Raw genomic sequence first — 26,057 nt, 5'->3', positions numbered from 1 at the left:
TCACATTTTTGCATCATAAAAAAGCAATGTTAGAAAACGAATTTTAGACGTTATTTCGCGTTTTAGATAACTGTTTTAATAAATTGTAATAGTTTAGACAAGATTTTGGAAAAATATCGATGTTTAAAAAAAATTCAACTGCAATTTTGAGGGGGGTTGTAGGTTGAGGTGTGACGTCATTTTAGGGGGGGGTCTGGTTTTTTGTGATGACGTGTGACGGAGGGGAGGGGGGGAGGTAAAAATCGTTTAAAAAAGCGTGACGTCATTTATGGATGACCCCTGTTATCATTACAATCTGATAACGAATTGCAATTTTGATATCAATATGCCGATTTAACTTTCAGAATCACATATTGTTAATACGAATTTTAAAAAAAATATCTATGTTAATTATGCTCCAAAGCTTGGAAATCACTGAAGATATTGGCAAATGTTGGATAAAATAGAGGAAGTAAACATGGGAAGACAACAAGACAGGACGGGATTTACAATGGAAAAGGCAATGAAGAGAGGACAGAAAGGAATGGAATAAGATGAACACAATGTTGCTCATTAACAGTCCAAGATTTTGGGACTTGTAGGTCGATAGAAGAGTGATTTAAACTGCTGTAAGCTCTTTTGTGACATGTCTGTTTTACGCTATGAGATGCGAGCAGGGTCGAATTTTGGATTATAAGCTATATTCCTATCAAATAACGGTTCTCTAAGTTAAATGACGTTCAAAGCATTCAATTGATCCAGAGATGACTCTGAATTTGTCAAAGCCAACGTATCAACGAGATAACAACTTTTCTAACTAATTAATCGGATAATAGATCAATGGATGGTAAAAATATGACAGAGACATAATGGGCCGACATATAAAGCTCTTTCCGCTTTTATTGGTTTCTGTTATTTTCTAGGTCGTCCCCCAAGATAGTCTTGCTTCTGTCATGTGTTTTTCTGCTATGCTCGTCTACTTCTCGTTAAACCTTCTTGAAGGGTACAAACACTGACCACAAAATAGGCGCTTTTATTTACAATCGCTTTAGTTTGTATCACAAGATGAATGCATACATTTCAGCTTCGTTATTTTAGTGAGTTACCACTTACTGTTCTTGTTCGTTTCAGTTTTGTTTTATTTCGTGAAAAATGTGCCACTATCAACTGCTACTTGTGATATATATATATATATATATATATATATATATATATATATATATATATATATATATATATATATATATATATATATATATATATATATATATGTGTGTGTGTGTGTGTCTGTGTGTGTGAGTCTATGTGTTTGCTCATTTATAATTTTTTTAGTAAATAGGTGATTACTAATTTACATAAGTATACATACAAATGTAAGTTGGCTTATATGTTTATATCTGAGTCCTATATTACCTTTGTAGAAAAACAAAGGGTTTTCTGCCGATGTTGATTCAGGCCTAGACAAAACAACAAAAAATGTATAAATGATTTTACTAAGTCGTAATGTGTAGCCGTAGGAGCAAGAATTAACGAAATTAACGAGCTAAATAAAGCCATTATGTTCGTCTATATTGAAGTTAAAGCGGTAATTTAATAGTTATATATAAGTTACAAAAATTTAAGCTTAATATTTAAGTTGATCAGGTATTTGGAAAAATAATAAATTCGCTACTTACTTGTTACTGAACAGTGCTGTAAATTTTAGTACTATTGGAAAAACATAAAATATGTTTGCTGCATTGATTTCAATATAATGTTGAGATTTTATTTAAAATCTATAAAATGCGTTTTACATTCACTCCCGTTAAAAAGGTCGCCCTGTTCTATCCAAAATGCACATTAGAGAGGATAATATTTTTTGTAAATAAGTTAAAATATTTTAAAACATAAACTTTTAACTATTTAGCAGTTGCACCGAAATACTTAATGTTTGCAGGAGTGATTTGTTAATAGACCTGGCCATAGCCTATTTTTTGTGGCTAAATTAGCCTTTTGTTTTTCGTTGGTTAGGTGGAACCCCTATATTAATGTCAAGTAGAGCAGTTTGCGTACTGCGTATCATACCCCCTCCCAGTGGCGAAGCGAGGTCGGGTGTCACCCGGTGCGGCACTTAATGGTGTCACCCCCCCCCCCAGAAGCGTAGCGACTCTTCCCGGGGACAAACTTTCAATTTTCTATTTTTGCACCCCCCCCCCCTCAAACTTTCGATTTGCACCCCCCTCGAACTTTCAATTTGCACCCCCCCCCTTAAATTTTTCTCTATATATTATACTATTTTTTGCTTTGGTGTCACCCCCCTAAATGGTGTCACCCGGTGCGGTCCGCACCCCCCGCCCGCCCTCCCCCCTCGCTACGCCTCTGCCCCCTCCCCCGGTATTTAACACTGCGAATAATTGTAACTAAAAATAAAAAAAACTTTACCTTTCATGTTTCGTCTAATCACAATGATAAGAAGAATAGCAGCAACTATGCTTATGACAGCTCCATAAGTTAGTGCTATTATTAGAGAAGTAGAAACCCCTTCTTGGCTTGAATGCTGATCTGAAAATATAGTGTTTTATGTTTTGCTTACAATTTGCTTTTTGTTGTTGAGACCAGTTTCACAGACTAGAGTGACAGAGGGGCATCTAGTAGGCTTATTCTAAAATTATAATAATATTGAGACTATCTCAGTATCCTTCAAGCTTTGATTAACATAGGCCTATAACATGATTTATTAAGAATATAAATAGACATTTTAAGTATATACATACCTACAATATTTATACGAACATAGTATATATATATATATATATATATATATATATATATATATATATATATATATATATATATATATATATATATATATATATATATATATATATATATATATATATATATATATATATATATATATATATATATATATATATATATATATATATATATATAATATATATGTATAGGCCCTATATGTAAATATCTAAGTTACAATAAAAGCCCGAAGTCTGCCAAAGCACTCATTGCAGTGGCCGGAAAATGTGCGCACTGGCCAATATCTCCTCCCATTGACTGCCGAAAATCTGAAATTGTTAGTGATTTTGGCCATTAGCCAGCCAATCCGCAGACTGGCTAGGGGAGACTGGTCAAAGTCCGAATTAGGGGTCATCGAATAATGAAAGATAATGAGCAGATTTTGTGTGTTTGAATACAAACACACACATACGCTCATACAAACACACTCGTACAAACACACATGTACTAACACACTCGTACAAACACACACTCGTGCAAACACACATTCGTACAAATACACACTCATTCACACACACTTATACACACACACACTCATACATGCACACTTACTCATTCACTCTCTTATAAACTCATACCCATCATACACACACTCATACACATTTGTGTATGCGTGCGTGCGCGTGGGTGTGTATTCATGACTAATATGGAATCTACTCACCCGCCTGTGGCACACAGTGAAAAGAATTATCCAAGATATTGTTTGTTTTACAGTCGCAATAACCCCGTAAACAGATCAAAGTTTCTTTACATTCCTCGTCGTTTTTACACGGACCACCCATAGACGATTCTGAAAAAATAATTAAATATGAAATATGAATTAAATATTTTTTGTATGCATTTTTTTCCCACTGTTTATCATCCTTAATAAAAAAAATTAAATGGTTTAAACGCAGATTTTTGTGTAATGCACGTCAATATTATTTTTAATTTTTTTTATATTGATAATATTTTTAAAAAATTAATTGTTCATTAAATAAAATAATCATTTTCGTACATGGACTTGTGGCAATGCTTTACAAAATCGGAGCTCTTACTTTTATCAGTGCATGTAAAGTAAGCGTTATAAGTGCGGCAATTTTGAAGTTCCTCCACTGCATAGTCTTCGAATTTAACCCAAAGCAAACAAGTGTTAGGAGTGATGGGCCCTACTCTTTTCGTCAAGCTTACATTCCACCACACGGCATGATTTTCTTGAAACACTTGACTAACCCAGGCTTGAAATATTTTTTTTTAAAAAAAGGTATTAGAATACATTTTTTTTCAAAAAAAGAAATAGATTTCATTTGTGGTAAATAATTACTGTTTGGATAATATATCTATCTATTAATTTTATTATTAACAATGTGTTTCGCATTTAATGTATTAAATTTACTTGGTTGCTCAATGCCTATATGGCTTGGTGTAATTTCTGTCAATCTTGAAGATAAGTAGATCCCTGTTACCATCCCTCCTCCTGGTAGAGACTGACATTTTTTCTGTAAAAAAAAAAGAGAATTTTTAAGTTACAATGTGTAAAAGTACCCTTACGATCTATGAGGCAGATGAAGTATAGTTTATATTTGTCTGTGTGACCTTGGCTAATGAGGTGATCGTGTGGTCAGAACTATCCCCAGCAAACTTTACTTTCCTAAATAACGTGAGTCAGGTACCCATTAGAGTTCAGGGGGGGGGGGGGGTTCTAAACTAGGTTGTGAGATGCACTGGGGAAGGAAGCAAAAGTCTGCCGGCAACCCATGTGTCTAGCGGCTATTAACATTGCATACAGAAATGCTCAATTCTTAAGGGGCTTCTATATGTAAAATAAAATGCTAACAAAGCTTGAAAAAAATTATTTTTACTAAATTTATGTTTCAATAAACTTCATATTAATCATATTCCTAGAATCAAAAACAGTTTCAAGTACACATATACGATGCTGAAATTTCTGAAATTGTGTGTTTAAATAGAAAGAAAAATATAGCATAACAATTTTTTCGTCTATTAAAATTGCAAACGATGCTCTACATTCCAATACAGTTATTTTAGTTGCAAATGTGATACTTCAATAACAAGGTCGTAAATGTGGTATTTTCATTTACAGTTGCTCACTATTAATAATATATTGTTACTTGCATATCCCTGCTGAGTGCAAGTTTGGTTCACAGAGTGTAGTGGCCCCTTAACGTTGTTCCAATCGCCTAGCTATTGTGCTAAATTTTGAGCCGATAATGACTGTATCCGAGATAGAGAGAAAGAGTGTCTCCTTGTATATTTTTGCACACCACACTGTAACTAAAGCGGTGAAGTATTTTTTGTTGAATATAAATAAGTAACTACCTCTGCATCCACAAAATCGGTCTTATAATCCATCTTCAATAAGCATCTGCCATTTATATTTCTCGATAGAGGCCAATTATTGCAGGGATAGCTACCATATTCTATTAAAAGAGGGAAAGATATAAACAATATTAAATAATACAAAAACTTTTTTTATATTTATTTTAATTAAATTATTTTCTTGTACATTAGTTTTCATTTAACAATAAATGTTTAACAATTAAAAAGAAATCAGTTTAACATACTTTTGAACAGTGTGGTTTTTTCTACAAATATAATGGGGAAAAAATTAATGACATACTAATATATTTGGGATATTTTTTTTATAGTCAGACCTAATTACTTAAACAGCAAACAGAGAGCCGATTTATTTTTAACAGGCCTATTGAATAAATGTACCAATATTTATATTAATTTTTTTTTTGCAAAGCTAACAATAAAGGTAATATAAAACTTTATATTAAACTTTTTTTTTTCAAAATAAAAAAAATATTATAAAAACACACCCTTGACAGAAAATGTTGCAGTAAATCCTTTGAAGATAAGTTCATCGTTAGAGATAAATAATATATGCATTGTATTTGTCGTAGAGACAGAGATGAAAGAATTCATATCACCACAGCTTCTGCCCAGCAGTGTAGGATTATCATCTAATCCATCCCAAATTTCCAGATAATCATTGTGACAATCATTTTCCAGTTTAAAATCATTGACTCTAAAACAAAAAATAAGCGCATTCATAGGCTATATAAAGAGGCATGTACAAAAAGCGTCTTACCTATTTTTCTATTTTATCAATGGTTTCCATCAAAATAAATTATCAAATTTGGAAGATTCACGTAAGTTGGACTTTAAAAAACTCACCTTAGGGTAATATAAGAGCTGTATTCAGCAACAATCACCCATAGACAGTGCACGTTATTGTCATAATCTTGAGGATAGTTGGGGCTTGTAATTAAGCCTTCTTTTTGTTTAGTGAATGTAAACATGCAACCTGTAAATTTTCGAAACATAAAATAAAAACCTAAGCATTAAACAGGTTACTTTTTCTCTAGAATATTATTCTTTAATTGTCTAAATTATGCCTTAAATATCTAAAATATTTTTCCTTAAAGCTTTCTTAAAAGAACAATATATAAACTTAAAAGTTTTCTGATTTCTCATTGTACTAAATTAATCGTGCTTCTTTTTTATTTAATTAAAAATTACAGTACAATATTATGAGTTATTTTTTTTATTCATTTCAGATGTTTATGGAGGAAAGTTAATTTTAATTTTGATTATGTGTTACTTCTGTAATTTACATGTTTAGGTAGAGGAAACTAAATTGAGCTCCTTTTTCAATATAAATTCTAGCTACTTGCCTAGTTTGCAGAAAGCTGTCTTTGAAAATGTTGATCTTTCATTTAAAACATTACTCAAATCTTCGTCACATGCATTAAAGTTGATACATAAATTACTCTCATTACATCTTTGAAGTATGTATGAATCTGAAATGTTATATTGTTAAGATATATTCTATAATTTGATGCTTTATAGATTTATTAGCCATTATTTTTTTAAAAATACAAGTATGTCTAAAAACGAGATTTTCAAATTGTTTACATATTGCTATGAGATTTAAATTTAGATGCTACACCAAAAAATATTTTAGCTCAAGAGAAGCTATCCACATTGTTTTAATAGTCTAAAGCATTTATTAAAAGGCAAAACAAAAATTATATCCAGATACATTTAGAGCAAATAAACAAAGCAAAAGCAAGTGCTTGCTAACCTGAAGTACAAGCTAAGTTGTTCAAAAGAAAGATTTCATTTTGTTTACAACTACACCGCAGAGATTTGCAGATCATATTGTATTCACATTCATCATCATCTGAACAAATGTCGTCGAACTTTAGCCCTATCCAAAATTATATGTATATATATATATATATATATATATATATATATATAATATATATATATATATATATATATATATATATATATATATATATATATATATATATATATATATACATATATATATATATATATATATATATATATATATATATATATAGTGAAAATTAATAATTTTGACCAGTCAATTTTACCGATTTAAAAGGATATAACTGTGTCAGGTATTTAAACTGATAATTTTCCTCGTTCTTTAACTGCACACAAAAATAAACAATACAATTTGTTATTCTGTTTACTTCTCCTAGCTGTACATATTTCGTTTCATTTTGAAACCTTCCTGTATTTTTTCTCTAGAGCGTTACCGACAGACCCAAAGACGGACATACAGACAGAATAGCGTAACTATTATTAGAGTTGAGAAAAATGGCCCGTATAGGAAGGATACAACGGTCGCTAGGTTGATAGTGCTGTCTATTTTCTCTAACCTAAAACCACCCCCCCCCAACACACACACACACACACACTAAAACATGTCTACCGAAATATAATTATATACTTTTTCCAGTGTCCGCCCCCTCCCAGAAAATTCTACCCCCGCCCCCGAAAATTTCAAGTACCCCCACCCCTCTCCGGGGAGGAAAAAGTCTGAAAGAAACACTGGTCGCATTTGAAGATCATACAAACTAAAGGAAGAATCTGGGCGGGGCTTTGCCCCTACCGGAAGAGATGCACGAAAATAACTGTGCACGCTAAACACTTTTTAGATTAGAAAAAGTTCCTCCCTCCGTGGAGGAAAAAGTCTGAAAGAAACTCTGGTGTCGCGCTTAGCCACTACCCGAAGAATTGCATGAAAGAAACTCTGCACGCAAACCACTTTTAAGATTAGACACATGAATTAGGCTGTAATTTTATTATAAAATATCGATGACGACATTTCTTTTGAGTTGGGGGAGGGGGGGTCGGCTTATACGTTCTTACGCGGGGGATGGGCTTCGCACCTACCAGAAGAATTGTATGAAAGATACTCTTCACGCAAACCACTTTTAAAACTAGACGAAATTGCTTTTTAATTCAATGTTTACTCGAGAATCAATGACGTCATTTCACTGTGTGCACTCTCCGGCTGTAGACTAATTTCTACTATAAGCTCCAACGTGACGTCATATTTCGTTTCCGTCTTACTATGAAAGTTTTTAATTTGCTTGTGTTTTCTCTAGAGCGTTCTTGTCAGATAGATAGATAGACAGATACATAGATAGACAGACAGCGAAACTATTAGTATTAATATATTTTTTTAAAATATTTTATTGTGTGTGTAATGACATTGATATGATAAATTACTTGGATGGCAGGCTTCGAGGTTGGCATAAAATCATAAAATATTTTTATTGTATGTGTAATGAATTGATATGATAACTTACTTGGATGGCAGACTTCGAAGTTGGCATAAAATATTTCGTTATCGGGACAGCCACAAACATTTTGTCGACTACAAATCAAATTACTGGCACATGGAAGAGATGCATTGCATCCTTCATTTACACTTGGAACTGCCAATGGTTTTTAGATTAGTCTTAATTATTTAACACCTTCAATTTATTTAAAAAATTACACTAATTTATTTCCATTAGCTTTTTTTATATACGATACACACACACACACACATATATATATATATATATATATATATATATATATATATATATATATATATATATATATATATATATATACGTGTTTTCAAATAACTTCTAAGTAGGCCTATTATGATCAAGCGGCATGTATCCCTAACTGGGAATAATGAAGTTATTATTACACAAAATAAATTACTATTGTAAATTCTAATGATATTCAGTTTCGGAATGAAAATATAAATTCATCTTAAAATGCTTAATAGTTAATTAACCATTTTTGTCTCTATATCTACACATCACTAATTATCCGGAATTAAAGATCGTGATGCATTCTTATCGAATAAACATTACAGAAATGCAATGTCGAAGTCACTGTCTAGTGAACTTGAAAATGGTAATTCTACTTTGAAACTTACGTGCTGCACATTTTTGAGTACTTTGCAAAAACACCCCGTGGCTTTTACAACTACAAATGCCTTGATCACAAATAAATTCTTTTCTGCAGTCTGAACTCGACTCACACGTCTCCCCAAAATTATTTTCTGAAACACAATGTGTCAGAATAGTGGCGTAGCGAGGTCGGGTGTCACCCGGTGCGGCACTAAATGGTGTTACCCCACAGAGGCGTAGCGACCCTTCCCATGGGACAAACTTTCAAATTTTCGATTTGCACCCCCCCCCCTTCAAACTTACGATTTGCACCCACCCCCCTCAAGTTTTTCTCTATATATTTTGCTATTTTTTGCCTTGGTGTCACCCACCTAAATGGTGTCACGCGGTGCGGTCCGCACCCCCCCCCCCCCCCCTTCGCTACGCCTCTGTGTCAGAATAACTTTTTATGTCTTTTGTTTTTTATCTTTTTTTTTAATTGGCAAATTAAAAGAAAAGCAACAAAGATGTTGATTTTCGTTACATTTTTTTGAGAAAGTTCGGCTAGAGGAGTGAACAAAAACATATTTGAAGCAATAGAGGGATAAGAATGGTCAAAGTAAGATTAAACTTTGCGCGATCCGTAAGATTGATTACTAATTTTATTATTGAATGTACACGAGTCTCTAAAACCATACTAAATAACGATTTTTTTCTTTTTACACTGTCAGTTATACAATAATTTGTTTTCTGGTTCAGCAATAATGTAAACACTACCGTTTAAAAAACGTTAAGAAGACTTGGCAGCTTAAAGTGCTTGATGGGACCAAAAGGATAGGAAAAGTTGGGAAACAGCTGAAGAAAATGGCAGAGGACTCTGTACAGTAGAAAGCTTTTACAGAGACCCTCTTACGTCAGAAACGAAAATCAATATTAATACTTGGCTAGCTTTTAATTAAAAAGGTGTATAATATTTAAATCCTCAATGGATACATTCCTTCTTTTCTTACAATAACATAATCTCTAATGATCTAAACTACTATTTAAATGGGAGAAAATTTGACTAGACCCCCTTATCAGTAATTAAAATATAGTTTTAAATATATAGTTTAGGTTTTTTTTCAATTATTTTATTTTACTTGTTTTACATCTTTGCCTTTGCATTTCAAACTTTTCTTCTTCATCGCAAGCACATGATTGGTTGATACAATATAAAGATTCTGAACAGAGAAATTCTTCTGAACAGCTTTCGTTTATGCCCTTTAACACTGTAGAAAGAGAAACAAAGAGCTCAGTTAGGTGTTCGATAGTGGCTTATGATAATTTAAAATGTTTTAATACAGTAATTATTTATATTGAATTTACAAATTATTACTTCTGTTCGTTGAATGTAAGGAAATTTTCGTTCAACAATAGAAAGTCTGCAATTATTTGTATAGTCCTGCTAATTAATGTACAGATGAATACAAGAAATTAATTATACAGCTAAAGTTAAGTAACTGCAACTTACAAAATTTACATATTCTTGTTTTAAAACTCCTTGGATTTGTAGCATATTCACATTTGCCTGTGTTCCAAATACAGGTTTCATTTTGGACGCAAGTAGTTTGTATGGTAGCATCTTGACAAAATAATTAGTAAACTTTAATTAATACTTTTAATTCTGCGTAAGCTACATAAGATTAACAATTCATTTTATCACTTAAAACATTACTTTTTAAAAGTGTATCTTTTGTATGTAGGCCTATTCCCTATTGGCTAAATCTTTTGACAATAAATAAATCTTCTGTCCTAGATTTGTTAATTTGCCCTGTATGTGAGAGCCAGAGTTTCTTCCGGGCAGCTCTACGGGGAGCTCCCCCCCCCCTCCACAGCAAGTCTACCGCCCCCCCTCGAGCGAAATGGAATTTATATAGAAAATATATACTTTTAACAGTGTCCGCCCCCCCCCCCCCGAAATTTTTAGTCCGCCCCTCCCCCCCCCCCCCCCTCCCCATAATTTAGAACAATATTGCCGAAGAAAGTTTTCAAAAATATCCTTTCGTTCGGCTACAAAAAATTAATTAAGAATTTTTAAACTGAGCATCGTGTAGGCCTAGAATGATTTAGCGCAAAGCGCTGAGGTTCGAAAGGATTTTACCATAGCGAATGAGCGGAGTTTCGAAAGGATTTTTTCTATTTTGTTTTGAATTATTGAAACTACTTGTGTTGCATTATTTATTTGCTGAATATATGATTTATCTCGATTTAAAATTGTTATGGATAAGATAAGGAAATTGCGCTTAAATAGTCACTAGACTTTTTATTAACTTGTTTAGCTTTTTGTAACCGTGCGATACAAAATTATCAAAGAAGTGTGATGTAATTACGAATGACCCTAAAACCCACAGTTATCCAAGGATAACGGGTAGCCTAGTTCTACTTTTTAACAATAAGTATTCAAAAATTGATTCAAAAACATGTCTATATCCCGATTACAATGGAGTTGCTATCCCCCTTGGTGTGATATAAGAATATTCGAGAAAGTTTAGGGGTGACCATTCCCGCTTTATTATTTAAATTTCTCAATCGATTAATGCCTCCCATTACATAGGCCGGTAAATAGAGGCGTACAATGAAGACTTGTCGTTGTCTGCATTTCTACATTTAATTTATCAGCCTACTACAGCTTTTCAATTTAGGGCTCTGACTTTATTACATAAGTTCACGCTTCAGTAATACTTACATTGCAAAACCTTTAATTTGCACTTAAGTATTGCTTAGATTACTAAGAATAACTGCCGCCTCTACTCAGTGGCGTAGCGAGGTCGGGTGTCACCCGGTGCGGCACTTAATGGTGTCACCCCCAGAGGCGCAGCGACCCTTCAAATTTTCAATATGCACCCCACCCCTCAACTTCCGATTTGCACCCCCCACCCGCCTCAAACTTTTGATTTGCACCCCCCCCCCCCTCAAACTTTCGATTTACTACCCCCCCCCCCTCAAGTTTTTCTCTATATATTTTACTATTTTTTGCCTTGGTGGGTGTCACCCCCCTAAATGGTGTCACACGGTACGGTCCGCACACCCCCCCGCCCCCCCCCCCCCTCGCTACGCCTCTGCCTCTACTAATGCTTACATTCCTAGGAATATATGCCCTTCTCCCTTTCTAGTAATGCTTACATTAATTATAATAATTGTTCCTCTAGTTATGCCAGACATACCTGACATACAAGACCTCGTATTAGAGTTGTAGTACTGGGAGGCTGTACAGTCACACACACCCTCAACACAACTCATGCTGTCTTGGCATTCCGAAGCTTGTACACATTTCCCACCTAGAGTGCGCTCTGAAATAAATAATAAATAATAAATAGCTGATGTTTAAAAACACAAAATATGTGTTGCGTTACATTTCTTACCCGCCTAAAACAACGTCACAGTTTTATTCATCATTGTCATGTAAGAACGATTCCTAGAGTGGAAATGACCACTTTAAAAAATTATTTTTCATGCGGCTTTAACTTAAGTAAAGTAAAGTTTCCCTTTCAAACCTGACGGTCTATGGGGCAAGTGAAGTAGAGTCCACTTGTTTCTGTGACCTCGGCATATGAAGAGATAGTGTGGTCAGCACTATGCCCAGCCGCCCTTACTTTTCCTAACGTGAGTTAGGTACCCATCAGAGTTGGGTGAACTCAGTGACAGTCTACTGACTTGAACCCGGATTCGAACTCGAGACTTACGGGTTAGCGGTCCAGCTCTCTACCGCTAGACCACTCCGTCATTTTCATTTAAGAACGATTCCTAGAGTGGAAATGACCACTTTAAAAAAATATTTTTCTTGAGGCTTTAACATAATAGGGCGTTAAAATTTCAAATTGACTCCATTGTAAAATTATCATTAAGTTAGTAAAGAAAAGTTTTTATTCGAAGGAAATAAGTGATCAAGTTGAAAACTATAATGCAACTTACGATCCATCGTATTTGTAATCTTTCTTATAAATCGCTGAGTTTTAAATATAATTATTAGTTGCAAAGTAAAAAAATTCTTCATACTTAATTTATATAATTTATACGAGAAATTATTATTGATACATTATGAGGACATGTACCCACTTTTTTCCATACAGATAATAGATCTCACAATATCACAAGACGCATCGTTCAATCCACCATTTGTTAATAGCTCTGTACAATCCTCTTCACGGCCATGGTCGCTATTGTTTGGCTCGCCCGGTACCCACATCCCTGTTAGATTAGCTAGGCTGTCGTCATCATCCCACCTCCATTCGCCTTCACGAGATGCATCATTGGCACCGTGCCACACTAAAAGGGTTAATTGTATAATGAGATACATTATGCCCAACTAAAAGGGTTAAATATAATGAGATGCATCATTGGCACCATGCCACACTAAAAGGGTTAAATATAATGAGATTAATCATTGGCACCGTGCCATACTAAAAGGGTTAAATATAATGAGATGCAACATTGGCAAATTAAATATAATGAGATGCATTATTGGCACCGTGCCACACTAAAAGGGTTAAACATAATGAGATGCATCATGCCACACTAAAAGGGTTAAACATAATGAGATGCATCATGCCACACTAAAAGGGTTAAATATAATGAGATAGGCCTACATCATTGACACCATGACACACTAAAAGGGTTAAACAAAATGAGATGCATCATTGGCACAGTGCCATACTAAAAGGGTTAAATATAATGAGATGCATCATTGGCACAATGACACACTAAAAGGGTTAATTATAATCAAATGCATCATGCCACACTAAAAGGGTTAAACATAATGAGATGCATCATTGGCACAATGACACACTAAAAGGGTTAATTATAATCAAATGCATCATGCCACACTAAAAGGGTTAAACATAATGAGATGCATCATTGGCACCAAGCCACACTAAAAGGGTTAAATATAATGAAATGCATCATGCCACACTAAAAGGGTTAAATATAATGAGATACATTATTGGCACCGTGCCACACTAAAAGGGTTAAATATTATGAGATGCATAATTGGCACCATGACACACTAAAAGGGTTAAATATAATGAGATACATCATGCCACACTAAAAGGGTTAAATATAATGAGATACATCATGCCACACTAAAAGGGTTAAATATAATGAGATACATTATTGGCACCGTGCCACACTAAAAGGGTTAAATATAATGAGATGCATAATTGGCACCATGACACACTAAAAGGGTTAAATATAATGAGATGCATCATGCCACACTAAAAGGGTTAAATATAATGAGATGCATCATTGGCACCATACCCTACTAAAAGGGTTAAATATAATAAGATACATAATTGGCACCATGCCACACTAAAAGGGTTAAATATAATGAGATGCATCATGCAACACTAAAAGGGTTAAATATAATGAGATGCATAATTGGCACCATGACACACTAAAAGGGTTAAATATAATGAGATGCATAATTGGCACCATGACACACTAAAAGGGTTAAATATAATGAGATACATCATGCCACACTAAAAGGGTTAAATATAATGAGATACATCATGCCACACTAAAAGGGTTAAATATAATGAGATACATTATTGGCACCGTGCCACACTAAAAGGGTTAAATATAATGAGATGCATAATTGGCACCATGACACACTAAAAGGGTTAAATATAATGAGATGCATAATTGGCACCATAACACACAAAAAGGGTTAAATATAATGAGATACATCATGCCACACTAAAAGGGTTAAATATAATGAGATACATCATGCCACACTAAAAGGGTTAAATATAATGAGATACATCATGCCACACTAAAAGGGTTAAATATAATGAGATACATTATTGGCACAGTGCCACACTAAAAGGGTTAAATATAATGAGATACATCATGCCACACTAAAAGGGTTAAATATAATGAGATACATCATGCCACACTAAAAGGGTTAAATATAATGAGATACATTATTGGCACCGTGCCACACTAAAAGGGTTAAATATTATGAGATGCATAATTGGCACTATGACACACTAAAAGGGTTAAATATAATGAGATGCATAATTGGCACCATGACACACTAAAAGGGTTAAATATAATGAGCTGCATCATTGGCACCGTGCCACACTAAAAGGGTTAAATATAATGAGATACATCATTGGCACCATGCCACACTAAAAGGGTTAAATATAATGAGATGCATAATTGGCACCATGCCACACTAAAAGGGTTAAATATAATGAGATGCATCATTGGCACCATGCCACACTAAAAGGGTTAAATATAATGAGATGCATAATTGGCACCATGCCACACTAAAAGGGTTAAATATAATGAGATGCATCATTGGCACCATGCCACACTAAAAGGGTTAAATATAATGAGATACACCATGCCACACTAAAAGGGTTAAATATAATGAGATGCCACACTAAAAGAGATAAACTGAATTAGATAATCATTGACTTCCGCAAAAACAGGGATAAACAGAATGAAATACATCTTTGGCGCAATGACACACAAGCAGAAATAAACATAATGAGATACATCATTGACACCATGCCGAAATATCAGGGATAAAAAGAAGTACTGTTGCTTTTGATTTTCAACTATTATAGACAACACTAGAGGACGGCGTGGTTGGGCTGGTAAACCTTATGGTTGCTATACCGAAAAATCCCGAGTTCAAACCCTCTGCAGATGAGGCTCGCTAGTTTGGACAGCAACCTATCTAGGAAAGAAAATTCCAAAATCTTACAACTGCCGTCTTGTAGCTTGTTCTTGTATGTATGAAAGCTATGGAAGCAATTCCAGAAAGCAGGCTGAAATCAGAGTCAACGGGCTCTATGGCGTACAGCATGTTAACGCGTAATCCTTAATTGAGATAGAGGAAACCCCTTGCAACATCGCAATGAAAAACAAAGAACAAGAAGAACGGACAGCACTTCAAGCTCTAAAAAAACGAAAGGGGTTACCTTGGTAACTTTTGTGTTATTCACAGCATAAAATTCATAATTGGTCTAATAACTTTCATACCTGGTTTATCAATATCGATGTACAATGGCTGAAAATCTGGTGGGAGGTAGTTTGGTCTAAGTTGTATGATGGTTGATGGTGAACTCAGATTTGAGCACAGAGTCTAAAATATATTCCAATACAATGAAAAGTATATTATTATTTTATTATATAAGCTGATTATTTTTTCTTTTTGCATAAATAATTATATTTTGGTTTAAACACTTTGTAACTCTATAGCTACACTTTATTTTAAAAATTATAAGAGAAAAAGTATCTTTTACAAAATGGTTAATAGTAGAAATTGTTTTCAGTCTAATTGTTTTTTTTTTTCTTTTTTTTTTTAATACTGTTTTTTTAAAATACTTTTTATATTAAATAAAAGCAATTAAGGGTAATAGTTTATTTAATTATGTTTATACACATTTCCTGTTTTACCCTAGCCAATAGCTTATCAGAAGGATCTGGAAATTTTTGAAGACACACTCCATCATATGCTTGGGCTTCAAGATTACTGCATTCTGCAGCTGGTGAATCTTTGAGTGATAAAAAATTGGAAGAATTGATTTTTTTTTTACTTTCTCGTATACGAAGTATAGAGGAAGTATTGTAATCGTGCAAAAACATTATCCAAGACTAATAGTAATAGACATTGCTTATATTTAGATAACTCAGTTTTAGAAAACAAGATCACACGCCTAGGAATATAGGACTGCTAACGCATTGATAAAATCCTCATAAAATATTGCGTTATACTTTCTTCTGATACTGAGGCAACGCGCAGGGACGGGGACGATATGATTTTATAAGGTAGAAGAAAAAGTTACCAAGGATACATTGGTTGAGCGCAGTAAAAAATATGTGGCTGATCGGACAGTCGCACACTCCGTATAAGCAGATCATACTGTCCTTACAATCTGAGTTAATTGTGCATAGTCCTCCAATAGACTTCTCTAAACAATAAAAGGCAACAGAAACATAATTAATCACTTATGTTACAGCATTTTGAAACCTAAGTCCAAAAAAAATAATTATAAACATTTTAACAAGCTTAATAACAATTTAAAAAAAGAAACAGAAAATAAATTCTTTTTAAAAGCTTTTTATTTATCTTGCTTCCTTGTGCTTTTGTCTTTTTGCGAGCTTTTATTTGAATGTTTTCCTTTGTCTGTCTTTTGTTGTCATGGATTGAAGCTGGCGAGCGAAAATTCGACCACTTCTAATCGACCTATTTCTATGAAACATGGCACGTGGGTCAAGATCCAATCGCAATGTAATTTGACTTCAAATTTTACTTTAATAGATGCTTAATTATGTTATAAAGATTTTTTTCAAATGTCCTAAACGTAGCTAACGGTATTTAATTTTATTCTATTGTTAGTAACATAAATTATAATTGTTTCATATTGGGTACTCTTTGTATTTTAAACCTTTAAGCGAAGCCTGTTATTAATGGGAATCATGATATAAAGATATTCAATATATCATAAAACGATCCACGCTTTTCTTTGTAGTTATTAAAATAGTAGTTCATTAGCATGCATTTAAAGAAAATCATTAATTTTCTCCTTTTTAGAGCGTTATTAAATAAACAATTGTTATTAAAACGTTTTCATGAATTTTTAATTAATTTTCTTAATAATTATTTTTTAATACAGCAGAATTGAATTACTAAAAACAATTGCACGCTAAATGTACACGAACAATTTGCATTTAATAGTGCGGTATATTGTACTTTAAACAGTAAACTTTAATTAATTTTAAAAAATTAATAAAGCATACAATTATTTATTAAGCATCCAAGTCAAATTATGTCACATTGCATTGTTATTGCTCTTGTCACACCTGCCTAGTTTCAAAGCAATTTGTCAGTTAGAAGTGGTCTAAATTTTGCTCACCAGTTGCGATCCATGACGACAGACAGACATAGAGAGGAGGCAAGTTAAATAAAAGCTTGTAAAAAGCTAGAAATCTCATACAAATACATTGTCCTGTTCATGCTGTTATAGCAAAAGTGATTCAAATTGAGTTTCACAGAGGTTTACCTAACCTGATTAAAACACCAAACTAACATTTCACAAAAATTAACTGCTAGCAATACCAGAAATAATTAAGTGTAGTAATTTTAAATGCAATTCTCTAAAAAGTAAAACAAAATAATTCAGTTTTAGTCTATACAGTTAATATTTTATCTGTGATAAGCTTTTTAATAATGTTACATTGTGAAGTACCCAGCATTGGTGGAGATGTTAATATTGATTGTAGATTTATCAATCCTACAACAACGTTAAAGAGTTGTCGACAAATAAAATTTGTAATGAGGGTGGTTTAAAATTAAGTTATATTATGTTCAATAGAGTATGCATGCTTGAAATAGTGCATTCTTTTTACTATATGCCGCTATAGTCTAATACCCATGTGTCCTCATTCTTATCTTTATTCAAACGTATGTTAAACCTTCTTCAATTATTTAACACAATAAGTTCATTCACACATTCCATCTTTTTTTACTTTCTCGTATATACGTAGTATAGAGAAAGTATTGTAATCGTGCAAAAAAAAAAAATCGAGATTTTTACAAATCTCGACGTTTTACACCTCACTGATACGGAAAAACATAATTTTGCAATCTTGTCCGTATGTCTGTGTGTGTGTGTGTCTGTCTGTCTGTCTGTCTGTCCGTGTGTAAACACGATAACTTGAGTACCGTTACAGCTAGGTTGATGAAATTTCATATATAAGTATTTTATCAAAATCGTAGATCCGTATCAACTTTTGAGCGATTTCCGATAACCGGAAGTGGTACTTTTCCTACTTTGAATTTTTTAAAAGCCTATAACTTGAGTACTATTTCAGATAGATAAATGAAATTTCACATGTAAGTAAAAGATCTAATTCTCTACCTTCTGTTAAATTTTGAGTAATTTCCGTTGACAGGAAGTAGTAATTTACGCTACTTCCGATTTCTCAAAAAACTAATGTAAATTTTAAAAGTACTAATAATATTGCGCACTATTATACACACCTTTATTAGGCGTTCGCTTGGTGCGCAATTGTTTTTTACTGAGATTCTATTCTATTTTTAAAAGTTTTAGTATTTAAAATGGATTAAAAATCATAACTATATCCCCAGTTACCATCCCCTTGTTGTTTTATATAAGAATATTCGAGAAAGTTTAGGGGAGATCACTACCGGTTTATTTTAACACAACATAATTTTGAAATTTATTCATTATCCATTAGACATGCACAAACACACAAAAATACATAGTTTTTAAATTTACTGGTTAAAAAAAAAATATCAGTCTCTATTTATCAGCAAAAGTTTAAGATATTATTATGAAACAAGAATATCAATTGGTAGGAAAAAATATGCTAAACAGAGTTGGTCAATTATTGTACTAGGGAAGTAGTCTAGTAGACATAGTGCTGACCACATGTTTCATCTAATTCTTGAGTTCAAATTAATAGATAAATCTATTTTATCTCCCCTATGGCACACTGAAGGTACGTTTATTAATTTTTACATACACATTTAACTTTTTTTTTAAATCCCAAAGATATAAGAAAACCATTTTAAAATATAAGTTTAATAACGTAATTTTTACTGACATAAATGTTCTTACTTTTTTCCAAACAGATGTATATTCTCTTAATATCACACGGTACATCATTTAGCTTTCCGTTTGAATGCATTTCAGTACAATGCTCACTATTAAGGTTATTTGGCTCATTCTTGCACCACATCGAGCCTATGTTAGCTTCCGAATTATCTGGCCACCTCCAGTCGCCTTCCATAAGTTGATCAGTTGCTCCAAACCAAACTAACGATTATAAAAAAAAATATTGATTTATCCAAGTAATAAAGCAAACAAGATTGACTACTTTAAAGGAAATAGGAGCTTATATATCTGTAATTTCTTAACTTGTCAATACAAGATAAAAATAAAATAACATAACTGTATTTCTCAATGCCAGAATATCTAGGTTTAAAACCAAATGGAAAAATATCATCTGTGACTTGAAGGAGAGTTGCACCTCCTGGTAACTTCATACACTTTTCCTGTGAAAAAACAAAATGATAAGTTATTTTATTTTAATTAGGATTTTGTAGTTTTCGTTTTAAATATTTTTCTACAAATTGTATGTGATTATTGTGACTATTAATTTTTTTTTATTTTAATTTGTGGCGTAACGTTTTTTTTTTAAGTGTGTGGAAACGTAAGTTGAAATGAATTGAATTCCTACCGGTCGGAAATTATATTTAAAGAGAACAAGGTCGAAGCTTCAAGGTCTTTTTTTTTTTCGACGAGAATCTCTACCAATAGAATTCGCATTGGATGCATTTATGGATTTTTTAAATTATTTATTTTGATTCTGTGTGAGTTTCAAAGTTACTTGTTGATATTTTGAATATAGGTGTGATTAGTTTTCTTGTATTTCCTGAACCTGTAGCGGTGTTGTGTCTTTCAGGCCATCTGGTTTAGGTGATTTTTCCTAGACTGATTTAATGTGGATTTTATGCTTTACAAATTTATAATTGTGAGTTTCCCACTATAGTCACGTTAGGTTTAGTTAGTTTTCAAGTTGATTTTTATAGTGCTAAGCAGTGGCGTAGCGAGGTCGGGTGTCACCCCCCAGATGCATAGCGACCCTTCCCTGGGACAAACTTTTAATTTTCGATTTGCACCTCCCCCCCCCCCCCCCCCCCCTCAAACTTTCGGTTTGCACCTCTTAAAAGACTATTTAACACTCGAATTAATCACTTAATTAAGTGGAATTATCATTTATCTCTATATATTTTGATATTTTTTTGCCTTGGTGTCACCCCCCTAAATGGTGTTATCCGCACACACCCCCCCCTCGCTACGCTTCCGGTGCTAAGTATAGTCATGTTTCTTTTTTTAGCCTCGAGTTGTAGATATAGTTGCATTAAAATATGTGCGTGTTTAAATTCAGTCAACCTCAACATTTATTGCTAACAAGTACGGTTGTTGTTTATTCATGCAGTGTTTCTTTTTTATATATTGTTGGTTTAGAACAGGGGTTCCCAACCCCGTGCCCGCGGGCGCCATGGCGCCCGCCGAACGATTCGTATGTGCCCGCCTCTCACTATTCGACAGAGACAGAATTTTTTTCATAAACATTATTAAAAGGTTGAAGGGGGTGGAAATCGAAAATTTGAGGGGGGGGGGGGGGTTGGAAATCGAAAATTTGAGGGGGGTGCAAATCGAAAGTTTTGTCCCCGGGTGACGGGAAGGGTCGCTACGCCTCTGGAACGTGTTTGCCAATTTAAAATAGGTGGTGCCCGCCACCCTACCGATATTTTAGAATGTGCTCTAGAGTAAAAAAAAAGGTTGGGAACCCCTGGTTTAGAACAATGGCTGCGGGATGATTCCTTTGTGAAAAAGAAATGGCTCTAATGTAATTTATAACACATTATTTTTAATTGCTTAGCAAAATTTTGCTAAGATTGTTACTGGTGACTATATTTAACCATGATGAGTACCTTGTGCGTGTCTTGGTAAGACTAGGATTAAATTAGTAATAAGAACCGAATTTAGATTTTAGAAGTAATGTTAGTAGTAGGGATTGGTATTTTACTCGAGGCCTTAGAGCGTAGTTATCCTTAGAAGTTAGTATTTTATCACTTTTCTTAACCATGTGTATATATTTATGTACATATTTTCTTTTCTCGATGTTTTCTTCTATTCAGTTTACGTGTGTAACTTGACTGGGTGTTTTGTAGCTTGTTATGTATGTTTAGTATGTGTTTGTTTGTTTGGTTGTTGTGTAATTTTTTTTCAGTTTATGTATAATTTTGTATGCTAAGACTGTAGTGAATTTATCTGATTTAAAAAAATATATAAAGTTCATGTTTTGTTCCGTGTTTTAGTATAATATAATTTACGTCTAATTGATCATCTATTGTTATTTTTTAAAATCTAGATTAAGATTAGGGATTAACTACCGTGGGTTTAGCTACGGTTGCACTAATGGTGGCTTTTTGTGGTAGGGAATGACTCAAATTACTTACTTGTGCTTTATTCCAATTTACTTCATTAGAAAATAACTTCATACAAGCTCCATTCTGGTTTCTAGATTGATCGCCAAGACTACATGGTGATTTCTCGTGCCCTACTCAGATTTAAGTCAACATCAATTAAAATTTAAAAAAAAAAAAAAACAAATGCACTACACAATTAGCAATTATAACTTTGTTGCCGTGCTTGTATGCACTCTACTCAGGTTTAACTTAAATCAAGTTTAAACTTAAAAACAAGTGTATTATACAATAAACAGTTATAGATTTGTTTTGATGCATTTATGTCACTATTAAGAATAATAAAAATATCTATTAAAATTTCAGACCAAAGCAGAGGCGCCCGGGGACAAACTTTTAATTTGGCGCCCCCTCGGGAACAACCTTTCAATTTATAATTTGCAACCCTCCCCCCCCCCCACCCTCAAAACTTCAATTTGAACCCCCCACTCAAACTTTCAATTAGTTTTTCCAACCTATTTTGGCGCCCCCTAAGGTTGACGCCCGGGGACATATGTACCCCCCCCCCCCCGCCCCCACCGCCCTTGCTACGCCTCTGGACCAAATTTATTATATAATAAAGCAGTTATGGCTTCGTTAATTAATGTGTCCACGTACCTTGAATCTCCAGTGAGCCACTGAATTTAGATACATTAGATATTGTGTAAACAATAAACATGGTATCCTTGGTTCCCATGACAACAGTGGGCTCTCCAGGACAGTAAAGAGCTAGCTGTTGGCTACTGATATTTGCGCCATCATAAACTTCAAAATATTCTTCCTTGCAGTTTCCTGTATTAGATTCAGTTGGTTGGATTCTGTAAAAAATTATATATGTAGTTTTCTTTGACTAGAGATATGTTTTAATTCTTGTTGATTCATTGTGAACAATATTTTCTTTGTATACAACGTACAAAAAATAAATAATAATAAACATGCACTGTTGGTCTTCATTCTTCTACATAAATAATATAAAAAGCGATAGTTTGTGTTTTATTAAATAAAACGACACAAACCAAGTTAATAAACGTATATTTTATTCAAAAACGCTTATCCAGATAGGTAATAAAGGAGCAGCGTTGTCGGTTAGGGAAGCGCTCTGTTGTTAACTCCAACAGTTCTAAGCAGTGTTTCTTCCAGACTTTTTTCTCCGGGGGGGCACTTGAAATCTTCGGGGGGGGCGGTAAACTTTCTTCGGGGGGGCGGACACTGTTAAAAGTATATATTTTCTATATAAATTATATAAATTTCATATCGTTCGGGGGGGCGGTAAAAATTTTTCGGGGGGGCTTCGCCCCCCCGAAGAGATGCCTGGAAGAAACTCTGGTTCTAAGTTCGTACCCCACCAGATAAGGCCGAGTAGCTGGAGACTGCAACTCATCAAGGGGAGATCACTTCGAAACGTATATTCTGATTTGTTGTACGCTAATCCTTGTTTTATTAGTCTATTTTACATTTATTAAAATGGTTATTCCGTTGCTGTGAATAAGTATTAGAAAATACAGATAGTTCTAGAAAACACTACCTTAAAGAATAAAAATTGAAGTCAACTCCTCTAATTGTAATCTTACATGTTGTGGTGCTGTTATCTTCTACGGAAATCGACGGAGGTTCTTGATAAATCTCAGGACATGATTTACCTGCAAGGTGCGAAAGGGTTAAGTTAGGTTCTTAGTCATAGTAAGTTTCATGTTTTCTGTTTGTGTTTAAGCAGGGGTTTCTTTCAGACATTTTTCTCGAGGAGGGAGGAGGAGGGGATAGAAACTTCCGCTGATTTAAGTATCGGTATTTCATCAATATGGGAAAAGTCAAATTTAAATTTAAAAAATAATTTTCATTAGCCACTTAGCTGTGTGATATAGTTGTACTGTATATTGCGCACAGCGTTTTTTTCCCAGACTTTTTTCTCCGGGGTATGGAGAGGGGGGTGGTGGAGGTGGACACTTGAAAGTTTTGGGAACTAAATTTTCCGGAGGAGGGATGGGGGGGCAAATGTAAAAGTGTATATTTCCTCTATAACGTCTATCTCGTCTGGTGGTGGGGGTAGGTGGTATACGTGCTTCGACTGGTGTAGCTCTAAATACTATGATTTATAAAATGAGGTTATTTGTGTGGTGTAATTGTTTTATTTTTATTTATTTTTGTTAAAAATGACGATATGAGTCCAAAATTTAACACTTTTAAAAACATATTGTAATAATTAACATCAGACTAACTAATTGAAGCTGCCCATCTAGCGAGATGGGTTCGATCGTTGCATAGTTTTAAAAAAAAAATCGAATTTGCTTAGTTGCACAAAATTAATTAAAATTATTTTTTTTAGACCAAGTGACATAGTTATGCAATGTTTATTTACATTTTCAACAATTAAATAAAAAAATAAACATGTTTTTGGCTTTTTAAAAGTTTAGTGACCGAAAATAATAAAAACATATAATATGCCTAGATCTACATCTAATGTTCAGTCAAGTCTGATTGCACCAAAAATTTTAAACATTGAATAAATCATTTGAGATTATTCACGACTGCGACCATTTACAATTTTATTTTAACAGGTTAGTAAAAGAAAACTATAAATACAAACATAGATATTCAATGGATAATGTATTTTTATTTCACTCTGTATCTTTTTCGTCAAAATAAATGGCAAGTAAATTATCATTAATTCAAACAATACCTTTGTGACAGCAATTGCAGATTTCTTCAATACAGAAGTTATTTTTAGTGCATGTGACTGATTCTCTAAATTTGCATCTATTGCCATTTGCAACCACGAAGATCTAAAATACAATACCAAGCCAAATAGATAAACATAACAGTCAATATATAGTAAGCTTGGAAAATATGATAAATACAGCTATTTTATTTGTTTCATGCACATATTTATTGCATTGATGATAGGGCCTTTGGTGGTGTATCACAGGGGCGTAGCGAGGGGGGGGGGGGGGGGGCGGGAGTGCGGACCGCACCGGGTGACACCATTTAGGGGGGTGACACCAAGGCAAAAAAATAGCAAAATATATAGAGAAAAACTTGAGGGGGGGGGTGCAAATCGAAAGTTTTGAGGGGGGGGGGGGGTGCAAATCGAAAGTTTGAGGGGGGGGGGGTGCAAATCGAAAACTTGAAAGTTTGTCCCCGGGAAGGGTCGTAACGCCTCTAGGGGGGGTGACACCATTAAGTGCCGCACCGGGTGACACCCGACCTCGCTACGCCACTGGTGTATCATATTACATATACGATTTATTTTACCCATTGTCACATATGGATTATTATTTTGTTACATTGTGTTGTATTCAGTGGGATTAAGAGGTACAATTATTTTCCATTAACTCTTCCTTTAAAATCCAAACAAACATATTTTTAAATTAAAATAAACAGACTTTAATACAGTATTAAATAAAAACTTACAATAGAAAGCAGCCAACAAATTTGAAAAGTAAAATACATGCTTTATTCCGTTTATAATATCGTAACTCTATCATAAAAATCTTTAACTCCACATTAAATATTAAATATAACAATAGTGCGCAGCAGTGAGTTCAGTGACTTAATTTTATAAACATGGGAAGTTAATTTAAACATTTAAAAGTGTTCAACGCCTCCAAGTGACCTGTTTGTTGAAGTGGTCACTCAACCCAATTGTATTATGCATGATTACAATCTTGTCACTTTACCATAGACAATACGTCTAGAACTATTTGCTCGTTTATAGACCTACACAAGTGAATGTATTCAGCAGTTTAAATGGGTTTTTTTTTGTAGCACTTTGGTGTCATATTCGCGTACCCACTAAAGAACATGAGAGTTTGATATACAGAGGTGAGATAGGTGCCCAGCGAGTTGTCCGTAAATTTTTGGGAAACTATATCCGATTCATGTTTGATGGGTGATTACATTTTGTGCGATTTGTAAAGAAATGTAGAAATATAGCACGCCTACTATTAATTAAGAGGGTGCTTCGTGTGTGATGAGTAATTTTAATTGTAATGTGGGCTGGGATCTGAAGGTTG

General features: G+C 33.7%; 1 protein-coding gene and 1 long non-coding RNA gene across 2 annotated transcripts; both read right to left on the bottom strand.

The window, feature by feature from the left end:
• Positions 1-1,365: 1,365 nt before the first annotated feature.
• LOC131933031 (uncharacterized) lies at positions 1,366-2,521 on the bottom strand. Its single transcript, XR_009384806.1, has 3 exons — positions 2,401-2,521; positions 1,656-1,686; positions 1,366-1,436 (listed from the first exon to the last, which is right to left on the bottom strand). It is a non-coding gene; the product is annotated as an uncharacterized LOC131933031 (long non-coding RNA).
• Positions 2,522-3,428: 907 nt separating this feature from the next.
• LOC131933030 (uncharacterized) lies at positions 3,429-25,590 on the bottom strand. Its single transcript, XM_059289890.1, has 24 exons — positions 25,456-25,590; positions 24,725-24,827; positions 23,573-23,687; positions 22,666-22,865; positions 22,042-22,142; positions 19,965-20,067; positions 19,631-19,828; positions 16,832-16,957; positions 16,443-16,540; positions 16,026-16,128; positions 13,095-13,304; positions 12,203-12,328; positions 10,510-10,620; positions 10,139-10,267; positions 9,047-9,172; positions 8,418-8,546; positions 6,869-6,994; positions 6,459-6,584; positions 5,959-6,088; positions 5,601-5,809; positions 5,095-5,195; positions 4,151-4,253; positions 3,813-3,992; positions 3,429-3,565 (listed from the first exon to the last, which is right to left on the bottom strand). Exons 1-24 carry the CDS (start codon positions 25,492-25,494, stop codon positions 3,429-3,431), a joined length of 3,129 nt encoding a protein of 1,042 aa, XP_059145873.1. The 5' UTR covers positions 25,495-25,590.
• Between the last annotated feature and the right edge of the window lie 467 nt (positions 25,591-26,057).

Source organism: Physella acuta, unplaced genomic scaffold (assembly GCF_028476545.2).
Source record: "Physella acuta isolate Inbredline_101_S28 unplaced genomic scaffold, ASM2847654v3 ptg002347l, whole genome shotgun sequence".
Classification (NCBI taxonomy): Eukaryota; Metazoa; Mollusca; class Gastropoda; family Physidae; genus Physella; species Physella acuta.
The sequence above is the reverse complement of the archived record's forward strand: the minus strand, read 5'-3'. Positions and strand labels throughout refer to the sequence as shown.

What these genes read in the sequence shown, in the direction of transcription:
- LOC131933030 (XM_059289890.1), bottom strand. Translation starts at nt 25,494, where the DNA reads ATGTATTTTACTTTTCAAATTTGTTGGCTGCTTTCTATT. An exon ending in TTCTGGCATTGAGAAATACA is followed by an intron (nt 19,829 to 19,964) that starts GTTATGTTATTT and finishes TATAATCGTTAG; the next exon opens with TTTGGTTTGGAGCAACTGAT. An exon ending in TACTCAAAAATGTGCAGCAC is followed by an intron (nt 8,547 to 9,046) that starts GTAAGTTTCAAA and finishes AACCATTGGCAG; the next exon opens with TTCCAAGTGTAAATGAAGGA.